This window comes from Apus apus, chromosome 3 (genome assembly GCF_020740795.1).
Source record: "Apus apus isolate bApuApu2 chromosome 3, bApuApu2.pri.cur, whole genome shotgun sequence".
Lineage (NCBI taxonomy): Eukaryota > Metazoa > Chordata > Aves > Apodiformes > Apodidae > Apus > Apus apus.
In genome coordinates this window covers 11,461,884-11,480,337 of record NC_067284.1, presented here as the reverse complement: position 1 = coordinate 11,480,337, position 18,454 = coordinate 11,461,884, and the positions used below count along the sequence as shown (strand labels likewise).

At 38.0% G+C, this 18,454-nt stretch overlaps 2 protein-coding genes across 3 annotated transcripts in view; both read right to left on the bottom strand.

Annotated features, from left to right (window-relative positions):
- Nucleotides 1-2,941, bottom strand: part of LOC127382203 (gamma-aminobutyric acid receptor subunit rho-2) — a 32,937-nt gene extending 29,996 nt beyond the window's left edge. The window contains exon 1 of the mRNA XM_051613485.1: nt 2,814-2,941. Within this exon, the coding sequence (XP_051469445.1) occupies nt 2,814-2,926 (113 nt within the window). The 5' untranslated portion in view covers nt 2,927-2,941. The remainder of the gene's footprint in view (nt 1-2,813) is intronic.
- A 657-nt stretch (nt 2,942-3,598) lies between these two features.
- The window catches only part of UBE2J1 (ubiquitin conjugating enzyme E2 J1), a 30,896-nt gene continuing 16,040 nt past the window's right edge, over nt 3,599-18,454 (bottom strand). Inside the window, exons 4-8 of one of the 2 annotated variants that reach the window (XM_051613488.1) lie at nt 18,093-18,177; nt 17,060-17,165; nt 14,700-14,829; nt 10,778-10,909; nt 3,599-6,108 (exon numbers count right to left, since the gene is read on the bottom strand). In XM_051613488.1, the coding sequence (XP_051469448.1) occupies nt 5,839-6,108; nt 10,778-10,909; nt 14,700-14,829; nt 17,060-17,165; nt 18,093-18,177 (723 nt within the window). In that variant the 3' untranslated portion in view covers nt 3,599-5,838. The remainder of the gene's footprint in view (nt 6,109-10,777; nt 10,910-14,699; nt 14,830-17,059; nt 17,166-18,092; nt 18,178-18,454) is intronic. The other variant, XM_051613489.1, reaches the window with a different exon arrangement.

Sequence of the window (18,454 nt, the reverse complement as noted above, 5' to 3'; positions counted from 1 at the left end):
TGCCCTTGTCATCAAGAAGGCCAATGGAATCCTGGGGTGCATAAGGAAGAATGTGGCCAGTAGGTCAAGAGAGGCCATTCTCCCCTCTACTCTGCCCTGGTGAGACCACATCTGTAACATTCTGTCCAGTTCTGGGCTCCCCAGTTCCAGAGAGACAGGGAACTACTAGTGAGAGTCCAGTGGAGGGCAACAAAGATGACTGGGGAATTGGAGCATCTCCCTTATGAGGAGAGACTGAGAGAGCTGGGACTCTTTAGCCTGGAGAAGAGAAGGCTGAGGGGAGACCTTATTCATGCCTGCAAGTATCTAAAGGGTGGGTGCAAGGAGGATGGAGTCAGACTCTTTTCAGTGGTTCCCAGTGACAGAATGAGGGGCAATGGGCACAAGCTGGAACGTGGGAAGCTCCATTTGAATATGAGGAAAAACTTCTTTACGGTGAGGTTGACAGAGCCCTGGGACAGGCTGCCCAGGGGGGTTGTGGACTCTCCTTCTCTGGAGATATTCCATCCACCTGGATGCAGTCCTGAGCAATATGCTCTAGGGGATCCTGCTTTAGTAGGGGAGTTGGACTAGATAATCTCTAGAGGTCCCTTCCAACTCCAGCAATTCTGTGACCTCCACCAGCCTAACATGGCTTTAGCATTTTCCTTTCCCACGAAGGCTCAACTTCTCAGCTCACACTTGGCAGACAGGTGTCTTGGCACCTGCAGGACCAGCTACCCCAAACCCTCAGAGCTCTGTGGGCAAGGACCTCCATACAACAAACCTCCATGAACATTCAAATAATGAATTACAGAACTGAAGATCTTCTGTACTTACACAACCCAAGCTAACTCCTTGAATCAATATAAAGATCTTTAGATCAGGTTTACCTATCACCCTAAAGGACACAAAATATCAACCTTTTAAAATGTATATTCCCAAAGACAGGAATAAGCTTTCTTCGTTAATATGTTTACTGTAAAAGTTACTGCATTTCTTATGGTAAGTCAGCAGGAGAAATACTAAGCAGGAATATGATGGAGTTACTAAAAGGACACTGTTCTCAATTGTCTTATAGGATTAGAAAACTAGCACAGGAATTTCTGATTTGTTTCTATTAGAACAGTCCACTATTCATTGCTGGTTCAATCAACTGTATTTTCTATGGAACTGCAAATTTAAGATACCTGTGTCACTGTTTCATACAATTTTTTTAATTAATTTTTTTTTTTAATTCTCTGTATTTAAAATGTCATTTACATTTAATAGCCCCTAATACCCACTTTTATATACTTTTAAATAGTACACTGTTTGCACAGGACATGTAAAAATACATGTATAAAAGACATACAGCTCTTCAGGTTCTACATGGCTGGAAAACTGTTCATTAAAATCAGTATTTCACAGGAAACCAAACAGCATCAGTCAGTCTTTAAGCTGATCTATATAAATAATTTTAGCAGTGATTTGATTTCCACTCTATCACAACTTCACAAAAAAAACCCCAGCACTGCAAAAAATGTAAATTTGCAATGTTTAATTAAAAATGTAATCTTGCAATGTTTAAATAAAATACAAACCATTCCGCCAACTTCCTAATGCAGAGAACAGCACCACTTTTAGATAAAGTCACATTTAAAAGAAAGACACTATTTTGTTACTTCAAAGTAGATGATCTCTACTACATGTGGATGGTTTGCAAGAAAATGCTACTGTTGAATCCCCCATATTTTCCCAGAAACAGACTTGGAAAAAATCTTTAGAGTTAAATGAAGATTTTGTGGAAACCAGTGGCAAAACTTCAGTTAGGTTTAGGATTTCAGGATCAGTCCCCAGCTGTTTCAGCTTTATAACCTTTGTGTCACTAAAAGCAGATGCTACTGCATTTTTTCAGCAAGTAGTGTAAATCTGAAAGCATATTAGTTATTCTTTGATTTCAATTGTGTCACAACAACATTCAAGTCAAAACTCCCTGTAAAAGTGTTCAGTGTTGAACCAAAAAACCCAACAAAATAAATGAAAAGATGGTTTACAGCCACAGTGAAGCCATTTAATAAGATGGATTAACCCCATTTTATTTTTGAGCCCTTCAAACAATGAACAGTCTTGTAAGATATAATTGCCACTGGATGACCTAACTACAAAAAAGGATAACGTACTTTGGACTGTCTGACAGGTTTGGAAGATTATCTTTCCTAATGTAAACCTCTGGTCAAATCTCAGCAACAGTAAATCTAATAAACTTTACTAAGACCTTTAACTCTTTCTTGTGCCTTTGCTTGCCTTTAAAATACCTTTTTAACATTTCCAAGTATTTCTTCTAAATATATTATTAATTTTACAACCCCTGGGTAACTCCCAGGGATTTGTTTTTAATTTAGGATCACACATACTAACTGACATCCCCACCTCAAATTGTTAGAGAACAACATGCAGTTTTCAAGTGAACAGAAGTAGCACCAACAGCCCAGCAAGCAGAGTAAATAACCTGCTCTTGAAACAGTGCTGAAACAATGTGGAGATTTGAATAACTGAAACTTCTCTGAATTGTCTCAGCAATTCACACAGGGCTGAGGATGTTTTTACCACAATCCACACTGAAGTGATAAATTCTGCAAAACCTGCCTCATTAAGAGTTAGTTAACATTAGCGTTCAATGTGTCCATTTGCAGTTAAAACTGATTATACTACCAGAGACTATTATAAAAATATTATCTATAAGCTGTTTGCACAGACAATATACACAGACACTAACAGGGCAGATTTTTATGTCCATGTAGTGATGAATCTGTAATACCCCAAGGAAGGAAATGTGTTTTAATTACCCTTACCTTGCCTTCTGCACCTCCAGCTGGCTTGTCCACCTCCTCCTCCTGTGTTTTCTGCTTTCCACGAGAAGAACTAAACACAAGATTAATAAAAGGAGTTTTGCAAAACAAGGCATCTTGCTGCAAACAGGAGCTGGGCACGCTGCACTCCAGTGACCTCCTGCAGTAGAAGTGCCCCCGGCTTTCAACATTGAATCAGATTCGAATCCGGCGCCGTGCGTTCATCAGCGATCGGTGGCAGAAACGCTGCTTCCCCACCGTGATGTTTTCCACAGGCTTTCAGAGGCTCCTTGCTCCAAGCTTTCCCCTCATGACTGCTTAATGACTGGCCATTACTCATGAAGTTTGCCTCACCAAACCTTTCCACTGGGTCCTAGAGGATATTTCCTAAAGCCATTATATAAAACGCCACAATTCTGCACGCCGGCTTTTTGCTCAATCCCCTAATCTCAGGACAGTGCTTTCCTTCTGGCAGACTGTAAAACCAGGCTGAACCTTTTCATTCGGCTTTCCAGATTTTCTGTTCCCTCTCATGGCATCTATTTCAGCTGGAAACTGCCTGTGCTACTTTTCAGATATGTGTATTATCATAAAATGTATATATTTTGATGGGGTTATAGCACTTGAGATTTTATGTTCCAGTTTAAGTCTGGCTCCTTATGCTGTTGAAGATAAAAAATGAGTGATTTCCTCTGAAAAATATGATTTTATTTACTGTTAAATTTTAAAGGAAAATTAAAACACAGTAACCCCCAAAGTATCATTACATACAATAGACTCCAAACAAGTCACTATCAATATTTATTTTTTCAAATAGGTATTTGCACAACCAGGGAATTTAACTTTTATAAGTTTGAAATAAAAATGAAAAGCTACAAAGCAGCAATTTCTTTCATCACAAGGAAGAGGCCGTTTTTAGAAACAACTCCAAGCTTGTCTTCTCACAACCCCTTCAAAGGGCAACATACACTGCCCCTGTGCAGCAGACTCGGCTGCTTTGCTAATGACCAGGGTGTGGTAAAGGTACAAGACTGAGTTTGCCTGGCACAGCAGGGAGGCTCTAGAAAAAGAAAACCCTGTTCAGAGCAAAGATTCCAGAGAAGCAGATGGCTCAAAACCCAGCAAAGATGCCTTTTGGGTCAGACTTCTTCTAGAACTCTCTTCTGTTGAGCCCAGGTCTGCAACACTTGAATACAAGTATTCAGCAACACACCAACTAGGAAAACACAGTGCTTTTCTTTTAGAGGCTACAGGATCTAGAGAGGGTTTTTGTTTGGTTGGTTTTGGTGTGGGTTTTCTGGGCTTTTGTGGTTTGGGTTTTTTTTAAACTTCTAAGGGAATAAATATATTAATTAAGCAAAAACACATAAATTGATATACTGACACCAAACTGTTCTGCAGCAGAATGTGCAAGGATCTACTGACCTGGCTGAAGGAACAACATGCTTTTGTCCAAACTTAAGAGAACTATTTTTTGATCTTTCTTCCACTGTGCCTGCAAACAACATATTCAACAACCCACAAGTGCTAAAAAAGAACTGTCTGGGTTTTTTTCAAATTTCCACATCCCCCTGAGACACTCAATTGGCTTTCCTAATTTTAGAAGCTATTCTAGTGTTTCAAAACACAAAAGCATTCTTTATTTAACAAAATTTAGGAAAGCTGTAGGTAGCTTGATAAATACTTGCTGAGAAACAGGATGAGAGTTTCACTTAAGTCAGTGCTACCACATCTGACAGCACAAAATAAAGTTAGATAAATTTGAAATAAACGTGCTAGAATACATCTAAATCTGAATAATAACACAAGAGGAAAATTATTCAACTGACTGCTCTTCTACTTCACTGCAATGCTTAAACATCCAAGATAAAATCTCTCAAAAACCTAACAATTGTAGGTCTATTGCCTGCATATGTGATTTCACAGCATTCATTAATGACCAACTATGTATTTTTAAAATAAATTAATAATGCAGAAAACCTGTGGGTCAAACATTGATTTTAGGTTCTAAAAAACTAGAACGAAAAAACCCAAAAAACAACAAATAAAAGGCCATGTGAAACTTGAAACATAACCTAAGACTAGCTTGAAATTCTTTATTACTGCCCAGGTTTTAATAAATAATTCTCTTAAGCATGTTCATATATATGAGTTTAAGTATAATAAGGTTTAAATTTTCTTTAGTAAATAAAACCACTTATGAAACATTCATTTTAACACATTATGTATATTTCTGGTATAATTAAAAGACAATAGCTCTGGGTAAATAATTATATTACATATTTATAACTATTGCAAGAATAGACATGTTTTATATAATCTTCAAATTAAAAAAAACCCCACAAATAAAAACAAGATACACAATTGAAAGTATGAGAAGATGACATTCAAATCTTGCAAAAGATTATCCAATCTTTCTTCAAAAAAAAAATAATAATCAAAATAATGCAACTAGTTTCCTGGCCCCTCCTTTCATCCTCCACTCATTTCCCCCTATCACACACACAAAGCAGCATCACAACCAATTTGTATGTGCTCCTCCTCTAGAAATGTGTCATGGTAAATAAAAGTGGTTATAAAACTGTATCGCTTCTAAATGAACAGTTCACTGGACACAAACACATAGTAGTGTTTCATTTGACAACTCCTTCTCCATTTTCAAATACTATACTAACTTAAATTGGGCAAGTAATTGCATTTACGTTCCATGAAAAAGTGAATCAACCACTTTTTAAAAACTGCCTTTTTCTAGTTGACAAATTACTCAAATGGTCTCCCCTCCTCCATGCCTGAATGCTACCTTTCCACTGCACTGTTTTTCCAAGTGTCTAGAGGGCACTCAACTAACACTTGTTGCAGTTAAACGTCCAACTCTGCACTTCTTAAAGTAATGTATCTGTAGGTACATTAACATTCATAAGGATTTAAGTGTAAATACAAAAAGTAACCTTTGTAAACAGTTCTCACGTCATACCCAATACAGAATGTTCAACGAAGCATTCCCGTCACTGCTAAGACAGAAACAACCTTATAACTCAAATATATACTCATTAGCCAAACATATTCTACGAAATATAAGAGCTGCCAATGCAAAAGTCAGCAGGACAATCAGAAGAGTTGATCCAGTGTGGTTCATGTTGACTCTTGGCTGCTGTACCCGATTAAAGTCATTTGAAGTCGGAGCCCGTCTCTGGCTCTGCTGCTGGGCACGGCGCTGCCGAGGGCTCATGGAGCTGCTGGTGGGCACAGGTGGAGCGTGCTCCTGGCTGCCTGCTGCACTGCTCTGCTGAGCTTCTGACTGCAAAGGAAACACAGAGAGAGTTGTGAGACAAGACAGGGCAGAAGATTGGCAAGGAATCAAATCACTAGGACTAAAATGTACTCTTCAGATACTGACTAGTACTTGAAAGCCTGATGTCACTAGTAATGACGAGATTGCTACAGCCATGTTTGTCCATACACTGCCAAGTATTTCAAGCTGTGTATTAGCAGTTCTAAGGACAGGAAAAGTCTGAAGAAAGTCTGTCAAACAAAATGATCAGTTCCAAATCAAGATATTTCAAGTATCTTTGTCTAGCATTTGCTTAACTCTTTACAGCCCAATAAACCCTTCATAATCCCCCAGGTAGTTAAGTCTCTGAGGATTTGTAACATCACCTATACTGAAAGAGAAACCAGCTGGGGACAGCAAGGAAGGAAGGAGAGAAGTCCAATTAATTGTAACTGAGCAATGCTGCCCTGCTTCCTGTGGACAGCTGGGTCCAAAAGTCTGTTCTCATCAGCACCACAAAAAAACCCGGACCCTGAATACAAAACACCCAAGTGATTCCAGTAAAAATTAATGAGCGTTGTACCTCCGCATACCTATACATATTGCCCTCTACTGGTCAAACGCCAGTCTACCATTATAGCATTAAAAAAATAAATGGTGGCAACTGATGTTCAGCTCAGGAGAGTATTATCCTAAAGAAAATATTTTTTCATGTTAAGATTGAAACTACAGGTTCTGATATTCCACTGGCCTAAACCTGCTTGCAATGTTGCTCAAACTTTCAACATTTTAACATTAAAAATAGTGACACAGCAGTTGTTGGAAATAAATATTTTGAACAGGTTAAAGTTGTTTGTTTTTTTTTTTAAAAAAGCAGCTCTGACAAAAAGTTATTATTTGAAGTCTGCTTTTCACTTCTCAAAGATTTTTTCTCACTTCTCAAGTTTGCAAATATTCCCTCTTAAAGCAACCTGCATTTTCCAGAGTCAACATATCCACAGTTCCATTCTTCTGAGAGACTGATGATCACTACAGCAGGTAAAACTATCATTCTGGATATTTTATATTTGTTTCCAAGCAAAAGCCTTTCAATGGGCATAATATCCATAACCCTAGGCACTGTCTTGGCCAGCTACTCTGTACTGATAGTACATACAAGAAGTACTGATGTAATTGCTCACTGCATTTGACAGCTTGCTTGTTTACACAGGTTTCCTGCCTAAGCAAGCAATCAGCTTGGGTAGCTCCAAAGAAAAATGTTTTTAAAAGATTCATTTTATCAGCAGAAACAGCCAAGAACACCACGAGCTGCTTGCCATGATTTCCACTACACTGCAGAAGAAAGTCATTTGGCTTCATACTGAACCTACCTGAAAGCTCCTCATGCCAAGGAAAATAAGACTTGGGGAAAGCTAAGCCTTTCAAAATGAAGTTCCTAGATTCATTTACACTCCCATCTTTCAGAAGGGGAGAGGGAGAGAAGCGAATTCAGGAAGCAAGAACTGCAAATTCAGCAGGCAAAGTGTTATTCTTCTTAAAGTAACTATTAAAAAGGAATTAAAAAAAAAAGTCTAGAAATATTCCCGATCCCTCATACTTACTAACCAAAGTAACCAGCACTGGCTGTCACACTTCTGGCTTTCTTCCCAACACTGAACATTTTTAAAAATAAAACAGAAAGACCCTGTTCTGAATGAGACAAGGTGCCATACACTGATGTGAAAGGTGCTGTAATTCAAGAGAAACCTCACTGACAATTGCCAGGCTTTAACTTTTTTTTTTGAGGAAATTATATAGATGCATCAGGGCAGGAGAAGCCTGAAAACTTCAACCAAAGCTGAGCTAATCCACTGCCTTGGGATTCCCCACATAATCAATGACTGAGAACCAGCAGACATGCAGAAGCAAGCTAGATTAGAAAAGAGTGATAATTACCTGATATAAATCTGGGACCAGATGCTACTGTATGTAAATTATCTATACATCTACATGAACTTTTTTTTCGTTAGAAGACTTAATAATTAAGAATCCTAAAAATAGCGGATGGGCCGCATTATACACTTTTTAAAAATCACAATCTTCTTGTCTTCACTTATGGCAAGTTTTTAAATTCACCTTAAGCAAAAATGTCAACATTTTTACATTAACACAACATCTCACATGGTAAAATTTCCATTCAAGCTTAAGCAATTTTCTGCCAAGCCACACTGGAAATGTGGGGGATGAGGGCTTAAATAGGCTAAAAGTTAAAGCATTTAATAAGAGCTACACTGTAGTCATCTTTAGCACCTGATCTTTACTGTCACTGTATATGCACTTTGTGTCATATAATTTCTGATGCTTCTGAAACTGTTAGGACTGGTAGAAAACTTTGCTTCAAGGACATCTGAGTTTCATAGATAAGGCTAATTTAGTGAAAGGTACATATATTGGAATTAACAAGAAGTTCCAGAGTATAACAAAATGCAAGCAAGGAAACCTACACTATGCTCAGTCTACTGAAGGATGGCAGCATTTGCTGTATCCCTCATATCTCCAGGCCATTATTTTAAAAAATTTATCACAATGCTGGAAGTATGAAATAATCAGCTTGGAAGGGATGTTTTAAAAACATAGTAACTCTACGAACTCAGAACATATAAATCCTTTGGGTTACTTATGTCTTTTTCAGTTATACTCCTGATCTCAGAGAGATACAGAAATAGTAAGTTATAAGGACAGGTGAAATACTTTGTCCATACAACTTCCAACTGAAGAACAGCTGAAGTTTGACACAGCATGGCTTAAAGGCTAGTAAGAAAAATGTCTATTTGAAGGTGGGCCAAGTAGTCCTGATTGCCGAGACATTTAAAATTGTTGCTGTAGTATCACAAAACTGAAGACACCACTTAACAGTGATAAAAGGAAACACTTTTTAATGATGTATCATTCAGAACATAAGAATAAAAATAAGGGCCCAGACTACAGGGCTAGACACATTAAATCCACTATACTAAAATGAACTGCTATGCAAGCTAATACAAGGATTCAGTACTGGGTCTAACTCTGCCTTTTTTATTCTCAAAGGGCATAAATTTCAAGTTCACAACAGCAATTTTTCTACAATAGCTTTTAATTAAGCACACATTTGTTGAGGAAGTGGTAAACATGTGATCCAAGAATAGAAAGATGTTTTTTGTTTTAAAGTTGGTCACATCTAATACTTAGATTAGTGGAGTAGAATTAGGTCTTTCCACAGCAAGAACTAGAGCAAGAAACTGATTTTACACCTGTAAGAAGCCCAGCTGAGTAGAAAGGGTCTGAAGTTCACACAGATACTCTTTCATGCCTACTAGCAGATCAAGGCCTCTGGCCTCCTACTTTGAAGACTTCTATTAAGTTTTGCTTGAATAAGAACACAAAAATAGCAAGCTCAAACTCATTCCAATAGTCTTTCCTGTTACACACTTTTTTCTTTCACTGTGGCTGTAAGTTTTCACTCCCCAATGCCTCCAGAAAATTCCTAGCACTCAAAACGTGGCAGCTCAGAAACACAGGTATTGCTTCAAACTCAAATATTAACAATCATGAGTATGACAGTCTGATCCCTTAAAACATGAATCCACTTTTCATCAGTAACTGTTTATAACACACAAATATGTGTTCATACACTTGTATGTTCAAACATCTCACTTCACATGGGACTGTTCTGCTGAAAATTACTCGTTACTTATTAAATCAGCATAACTGATGAAAACAAATTTGTTAGAAATGGGATTTAAAAAAAAAATCAAGTCTCTTTTTCCTCAAGAAAGTGATAGCAATGCTGTGGTATTTTGCCTAGTTCTACTATATTAGCCAGGATTTGTAATAAGAATAATAAAACGGTTTATTAAATCCTGAACAATCTGGAAAAATCCTTATTGTGGGGAAAAAGTATGTTATTAGCATGTTTATATTTCTACATAGCTGGAAAATATGTTGGAAACACGTAACAGATGGTCTGACGTTACTTGACGTGTTTTAGTTTTTTTAAATGATCTGCAGCCCCATCCTCTCTAAAAAAGACAGCTTAGCTGGGATTTGCCTGCAATTTATCAGTGACTTTGGACCGCATTTGCCACACTCACAACAGCAGCTGCCTTGGCCCACCACCAGGCCTCAGTCACTTCCAAAACCATTATGTAAGCCCTACACCTTGCAGTATTAAAACCTAAGAATCATACTTCAAGTGGTAAGAATATTTTAAGTCAGATTTACTTAAGAGGTTATAAAAACCAGGAACATATCCTTAATTAATATTTAAAAGCTACAAATTATCACTGAAACATCTGCCTCTGACCAAGAATTCTATTGCAAAAAGCTGTGATATATTAAGCAGATGGTAAACTGTAATACTTCAGACACCATGATATTTTAATGAACTGATAAGACATACATTAAAGGAACTACTGTGAACGAGAACTGTTAAAAGAACATTGCTTTCACTTCCTTCTCTTAAAAACAATAAAGACACTGCTATTTCTAAAAGTGATGCAGTGTTCTCTTTGTTCAAGTTTAGAAGGTTTATATAAAAGCGGGCAGAAGTTCTATAAGAAATGTAGTATGAACTAGAACTACATACTCATGAGGAAGCCTCCCACCAACTTCACAGCACTGATTTCATGCTCAAACCACACCTGTACTGGCACTGATAAAGCTCAAAGACCGACCGTACCGCTGCCCTTGCGGGATCCTGGAACGCTGTCGCGGCGCCGTCCTGCTGGGGCTCACGGGAAGCAGCAGAGGGGCTCAATCCTGACGTGTTTGAGGGTCCAGCATCAGACTTGCTGGATGAATTGACTTCTGCCTACAAGGAGTACATGTGTATGCTTCAGAGACACAAATAAAAAATTGCTCCAAAAAGCTTTGGCTTATTTTGGAATGTATGTTTTAACACATGGAGATTATGAGACTTCCTGAAATGCAATGATCAAGGACACCAACTGCATTTCAATTCCACACCAAGAGGTTAAAGAAACTCTCATTCTTTAGAGGTAAGACTATAGATGTGCGAACATCCGTTTAAAACAACAATTTTGTTTGCACAGGTACAACATTCAAAAAACGCATAGATTTAGAGAGCAAAATAGAAAATTCTTTAGAAGATCAAAGGCATTATGCCAGAAATAACAGCATTTTTGAAACTTCTGCTTCTCACGTCCTTAACCGAACGCTGACTACTGCTGTTACAAGTCAACTCATACAGCCTGCTTCTCAGCAGGGCTAACTGTCCTCCAGTAAGTGCTAATTTAACATGGCCATACTGGTTCTAGTACCAAAGTTTCCTCACAGCCAGAGTGCGCACATGTGCATGGCACTACACTGTGAAGGGCACACATACCTCACTTTCCAGCCTTTAAATTTTAGCACAGACAGAGCAAAAGAAAAAATACAAGTCTTATAATACTGCCCTTGTATGCGTTTTTACAACATCTAGTAATCATCAAATTCCCAGAATTTAGGTTTCATGCTTTTGGAACTTGGAGACAAGAGAGCAGGAGTGATTTGTAGAAGATGAGAAACAACCCTCTTGTTAAAATAGTATATATGCCTGCAATAATCCCTTGGGATTGGAAAAGGGCATTGTATCATAGTCCTGAACTGAAACACTTGAAAATTTATACATATTTAAAAAAAATATCATGACCAGATCATTTTTTATCAGCAAGCAAGTCACCTCCCAAGTCATGTATCTAGATCTCAATGTATTATACAGATGACAATTCCAAAACTGATACCTGTCTTCAAATGCAGATATAGATAGTGGTAGTAGTATCAAGAAATACAGTGTATTAGAAACCAACCAGTTACGGTGATAGCAAGCAGATTAAGATCACAAGAAAAGAATATTCTTTCATGGTACTATTTTGTGTGAGGAAGTGATATTCCCTGTTTCTTGATGTATATTATCTCAGAAGAATAAAAAAAATAAGTCACTTAACCTGAAGATTAATTTAAGATTTAAAAATACTTACAGTCCAACAATACTGCTTTCCTTTTGCACTTGACAATTAGGAACTCTAATATTAGATAGGACAATTACGACTCAAATATGAAGCAGCAACAAAACAACACAGGATTATGAATAATTTAGGCTGGAATAACCCCTAGATGTCAACTGGTCTGACTCCCTCCTCAAAGCAGAGTCATGTTCAGTCAAGTTTTGAGCACCTCCAAAGCGGGGGATTCCGAAGCCTTTCTGGGCAGCCTGCTCCAGCATTTAATAACTCACGTCCTCTCTCACATCCAGTTTTAAGTTCCTTCCCTGGAACCTGCAACCACTGCTTTTCACAATTCTGCATTTTCCAAGAAGAGTTCATTTTATCTTTACTGTTAATCTTTACAAAGCACATACACTACAAAAAGTGTATTTGATGTATCTTAGTTCATGAAAGTACTAAGTTCAGTATGTTAGACTGAAGTCAGACTAACATTCAAAAAAATAAAGCACCTGAAAGTTCCCAAAACTAAATTTTTTCACCTAGTCTCTCCTTCCTCCAGCCCTTACCTCTGCTTCCAGAAAAGCTGGAGATAACAGACATCAAGGAAAGAAGATCAACATATTTAAATGTAATAATGAGGGTGAGTGGAGAATTAATTTTACTGCAAAACAACATGCCTTGTGATCGCCACATGTAGATAAACGGTATTTTTTTACAGTAATGCATATGCTATTAGTCATGTATCTTTTCTTCTTTTCTTTAAAGAGGAATGGAGTTTATGGAATATAGCATCCAAAAATGCACAAAACAATTTGCAAGTCAATCTAAAGCTGATTAAAAAAAATCTAATTTTCTGTTAAAACAGACAGGAAAAGGAGGAGGCTCACAGAAGCAGGGAAACTGTACAGAGGAAATGGGGTTTTTTTCTCCTGAATTTCATACTCCTTTCACACTCCCACACAAATGGGGTTTTTTAAGTTACCATTTTGCTTAAGGCTGGTATGAAATAATTTCTCATAATCCCAGGATCATCGAGAAAAAATGAGAAAATCTCTTTTTTAATGATCAAGATAATGCAGAAATTGCTAGTATGCTTGCTAGTAGAGTGGCTCTCTCAAATCATGCACTGAGGTGCTGGAGCGTGTCCAGAGGAGAGCTACCAGGGTCTAGAGAACAAAGCACATGAGGAGCAGCTGAGGGAACTGGGGGTGTCTAGTTTGGAGGAGGTTGAGAGGAGACCTCACTGCCCTCTAAAACTACCTGAAAGGAGGTTGTAGTGAGATGGGTCCTGGCTGTGTGCTTGCTCTTAGGAGGTGAAGTTAAGTATGTGGATACACAGAACACACAAACACTCTTTAGAGATTGATGCCATTCAGTCTTTCATTTTAAAACTGACAAATGGTACGAAATATAAGTTAAGAAATTTCTCTTAAAAATATATATATATATACACACTCTGATATTTCTAGAACTTATCTTGATGAAGATCAGCAGTCCTTAAGTAAAAATTAATCCTATACTTACCCAAGTAGCTCTACTTCAAAACTCTGTTCCCGTATCTCCCCTTCTTTGTAAGGTATTTTGAGATCAGAGTGCTAAGCTAATGGTTGGACTTGATGATTTTAAAGGTCTTTTCCAACCAAAACGACTCAATGATTTTATGATTCTACAACATGTTTTTATCGTAAGTCTTACTACACACAGACCCAACCATGTCAACATGTCTAGATGTGAGATCACACAGGAATAGGCAGGTCCTGCAAAATGGGCAGTAATGCTCAGTAGGAGGCAATTTACTCTCATGGCACACACACAGAGGGAAAAAAGTAGCCTTTAGGACAGTGTTAGGAGAACACTGATCATAAAGAGGGACATATCAGCATCTGTGACCTTAGTGAGGATGTATTCTGCACCAATGCCCGCAGTGTCATTGTTCACTGTAGTTCCCTGCCCTCATGCAGAGCAGTCTTCCTTAGTGGCTTGATTTAAGAGTTTAGTGGAAAATTCACTGAAAAACAACACTGTACATGCAAGACATGCAATTTTCTAAGGCACATATTTAGCTAAACAAACCTTACTTTCACTGAAACACAAGCTACAGAACACATTTTTGGGTAACAGCAACTTCCATACCAGAGTTCAACTTTCAGTATCTTCAGCTGCAGAGTAGTTCAAAAGAATTTGCAACCATTTTTCAGTAGGAATATGTTTTATTCCTTCCATAAACCCAAAGAAAGAGGAAAAAAAAAAAAAAAAGAAAAAAAATCACAAATGAAAATAAATCCAGGTTAACTTTGCCCAAATTTTCCTAACACTTTAATGAGAAGGCCAATTCTGTAGAATTTAATCAAGTTAGTATTGACTGAAAACATGGAAGTAAAAGCAACATAGTAAGGCAGTTCTTACTACAGTGCTCACCACTGAATTAAAACTAATCAATCAGTGCTTGAGAGGCACAATTTATTAATTGGCGCATTGCAAGAGATCCACTCCTATTTTTCTCTTTCATAATATCCTAAAAAAACACATTTCCATGTAGTGATTGGTGAAAGTTTATAAAATGATGAATGTTTCTGCAATTTACAAGTATTTCCTCAATAATATATTTTTTTAACTCTATACAATAGAAATATAAAGTTTAAACAATGACTTTACCTTGAAGCTAATTTGTCTGGCAAGCTCTTTAGCCTCCTTGTCTGCCTGGCTTGACACGCTTCCAGATGTTAGTGGTAGGAGGGCTGTCTTCATAGATGTGCCACACATTTCACAACAGAAGTCTTGTGACCTGGCCACAAATGACATAACTCAAAACAGCATGTTCTCAGAATGTTCTTCTGTGCTTGTTTAAACAAACCATTTGCAAAACAATCCACAGAAAGATAAACGGCGTCAAGACCAGTAGCTTAAAAGTACTTTTCCCTACACCAAATTACACTATCTTGAAAAAATATGTTGAGAGTTATCTATGCTACAAATATTCATGTAATTTAGGAAAACATTAACAAGTGACTTACACATTGGTGTTAGCTATACTTTATTAAAAAATTGTTACCATTGTAAAACTTACTTTATATCTGCATTAAATTAAAATAGTAAACTATAAAGATCTAGCTGTTATTACAAGTATTAAACTGGACCCTGGAGCTTGCTCCTGAAATCCAGGAATTTCAGCTTCTGCAAGAGCATTACCTGTCCTCTCCCACACACATAACTTGTCTACAGGGCACCCTGCAGGCAGCTCTCCAAGCCAATGAGAAACCACACAGCCTTGACAATACACTATCAAGACCAACTCACTAAGCCCTGTCTCTCAGCATGGTTTATTAGCTTTGACTCAGTGCCATGCTAACAGGAAAGCTGCACCTTCCAACTGGCTCAGAGTAAAGGCAAAATAAGCTCACATCTGCCTGAAAAATAAGGTACTAGTTACAACCTGGAATACAGTAACTTTGCTTATAAGATAGGGATACGGTCTTTCAAGTACCTTCTCCCCAGATGGGGAAAGAAGAAAGACCATAAAACTCATTCCATCATACCCACAGGTAGAAGATTTCATTCAAGGATAATCACAGAGTATTTGAGGTTGGGAGGGACCTCTGGAGATCACTTAGTCCAGTTTCCTTGCTTAAAGCAGGGTCAAGCACAGCATGTTGTTTGGGCTTGTCTCCAGTCACATTTTTAATACCTCCAAGAAGCAGAGACTTCACCACCACTCTGGACAATCTGTGCTAGTGCTTTTACCCATCTTCACAGTAAGAAAGTGGTTTGTTGCATTCCAGATTTAGTTTTGTGGGTTTCAATTTGTGCCCTTTGCTCCTTGTCCTGCCATTGGAGGCCACTGTAAAGAGCCTGGCTCTTTATATCTTCCTTTCAGATATTTGTACACATGTATAAGAACCCTTGAGCCATCTATTCTTCAGGCTGAACACTCCCAGCTTTCTTAAGTCTCTCTTCCTATGAAACATGTTCCAGCCCCTCCATCATCTTCATGGCACTGCACACTGGATTTGCTCCAGAAAGTCCGTATTTTTCTTGTACCCTGACCTGGACACAGCCCTGATCTAGACCCAGCACTCCAGACGTCTCACCAGTGCTGAGTACAGAGGAAGGACTTTTCCCTTTGTTGAATTTCATGAGATTCCTCCAGCCTGCTGAGGTTCCTCTGGATGGCAGCATAACCTTCTGGTGTACCAGCCACTCCTCCCAGTTTTTTATCATCTGCAAACTTGCTGAGGGTGCACTCTGTCCCATCATCAGTGTGATTAATGACACTGAATAGCATTTGCCCCAGTATTGACCCCTGGAGTACACCTGTAGTGACAGGCCTGCAGCTGAAATCACTGCTGCTTGCCACAATCCTTTGAGCCAGGCAGCTCAGCCTGTTCTTAATCCACCTTACTGTCCCCACTTACCTAGGCTGTACTTCATGAGTTTCTCCATGGGGATGGTATGAAGACAGCACCAACAGCCTGGCTAAAGTCAAGATAAATAAACATCCACTACTTTCCCCTTGACCACTAAGCTAATAATTTCATCAAAGTCACAAATCTATTTTTAAGTTAATTTCATAAAAATCATTCAGCAGCAGTTGCTTCAGATTTTTTGTCCTTGTTTCATTATTATTATTTACTCAAAGGAAATGATGCACCATTGTTTTGGCTGTTTTCTCCCCCACTTACACTTACTATCAATTCCATCATACGTCTTTTCCCTCCACACTGCAATCACCACTGTTTCACAATGTTAATTAAATCTCTAAGCCTGAATTTCAGATGAACCTCAAATTTGACCACACAGTGCTGGAAGGAACACAGCCCTCAAGAAGTATTTTGCTGGACCAAAGTTCTGAGTTTACACAATATTCAGGAAAAAAAATGAAACACAAGGCACAGAAGTTTTTTTATATTTGGAGAAAATGAAAAAGAACAAAATGAAGTGACTTAATTTCTACCTAAAGCTTTAAAGATTAAAAGACACTACATACATAGGTACCTACAGTAGTAAACAATGCTTACTTCTTTGCAAGAGCTCTTCTTTCTTCTGGTGTATAATCCAGAGATCCTATTGCTCCTTCACCTTTCGTTGGCATAAATCCAATAATGGCTAGTAAAGCTGTTCTTACTAAAATGGGAAAACAGAGATATAAAAAAGGTTGTTACTTCATCTCACTTTACACGGTACAGAAGCCGCAGTTCTGCCTGTCCAAAGGAGTGCTCTGAATTTCATGTTTTTGTGGTACACAGCAATGCTTTCTTCATTTTTTTAAACTTTACATTATAAATGAAAGGTAAGGCCTTATTCTTCCATCAGCCAACATAGGTAAGCTGTCACAAAAATGGTGCATCAATATAAAGGTTAAAGCTCCAGACTTTAAAAAGGGGTTCTGAGGAAGAAAAAAGGTAAGGCAGAATTAACACATAAATGGGGGGGAGCAGGGGAAGGAAGGAGAGGACCCATAAGGCAGTGTTGTTTTCTGTTAGACACACATTCTGCAATTTAGTGCACTCAAGCTCAGTGGTTTTATGTCATCTACCACATTTTATAAACACAGAAATACTGCCTTGGATGAACTGTGCCAAGTCTCAATTCCTATGATAATGAAACTTAAAAACAAGGTAGAAAACATTCAGCTATTTTGAGCTCAGACCACATCTTTTCTCTCGAGTTTTAAGAAGTACAGTGTCAGAATTAAAAGCTGAGCATGCTCCCCTCCATCAGTATTCAAGCTGGTTTTAGCGATTAGGTAATAGGATTTTAAGTGCTTTCATAAGAACAATTAAAAATATATATATTCTAAGTAGTCTGATAATTCTTAATGTTTGTGCATCCAAATAAAGAAGAGCTTACCACCCCACATTTAATTCAATACCATTCCCAAATCCTCCTATGTTGCTCTTTCATGATTTTACGTTTCTTAAATTCTCCCATACTTTCACTCCCTCAAGATCTGTCTCCTTTTCCACTATAAGCAGTCTTCATGAAAATTTTTTCAGTTTAAAGATCTAGTTGCTGGATGGGGATAACATTTTCCAAATAATTGTCACTTACTACTCCATGAAGGCTGCCATGTTTCAGGATGATGTCCTGAGATGCTTAAGCAGATTTTCTTTCCCACTTCAAACCTGCCATTGGCCTTCAAAGGAAGAAGGAGGGTATAGTAAAACATGCTGTAAAAATCATCATCAAACAAATCTACGTGCAAACAATACTTGATAATTATATTACTGCCAACTTCACTAAATTGGCATTCAGCTTTTTGAACAAAGTCTGCCATCTGCTTTTATTCATGCATAAAGAAACCTGTAACTGACACCTGGCATGTCCCAGTGTGACATGGTGGCTTGTCTGTTGCTCCTGTAACCCATACACCAGATGCAGAGAGCCTGAAAAGATACAGCTCTATGAGACTG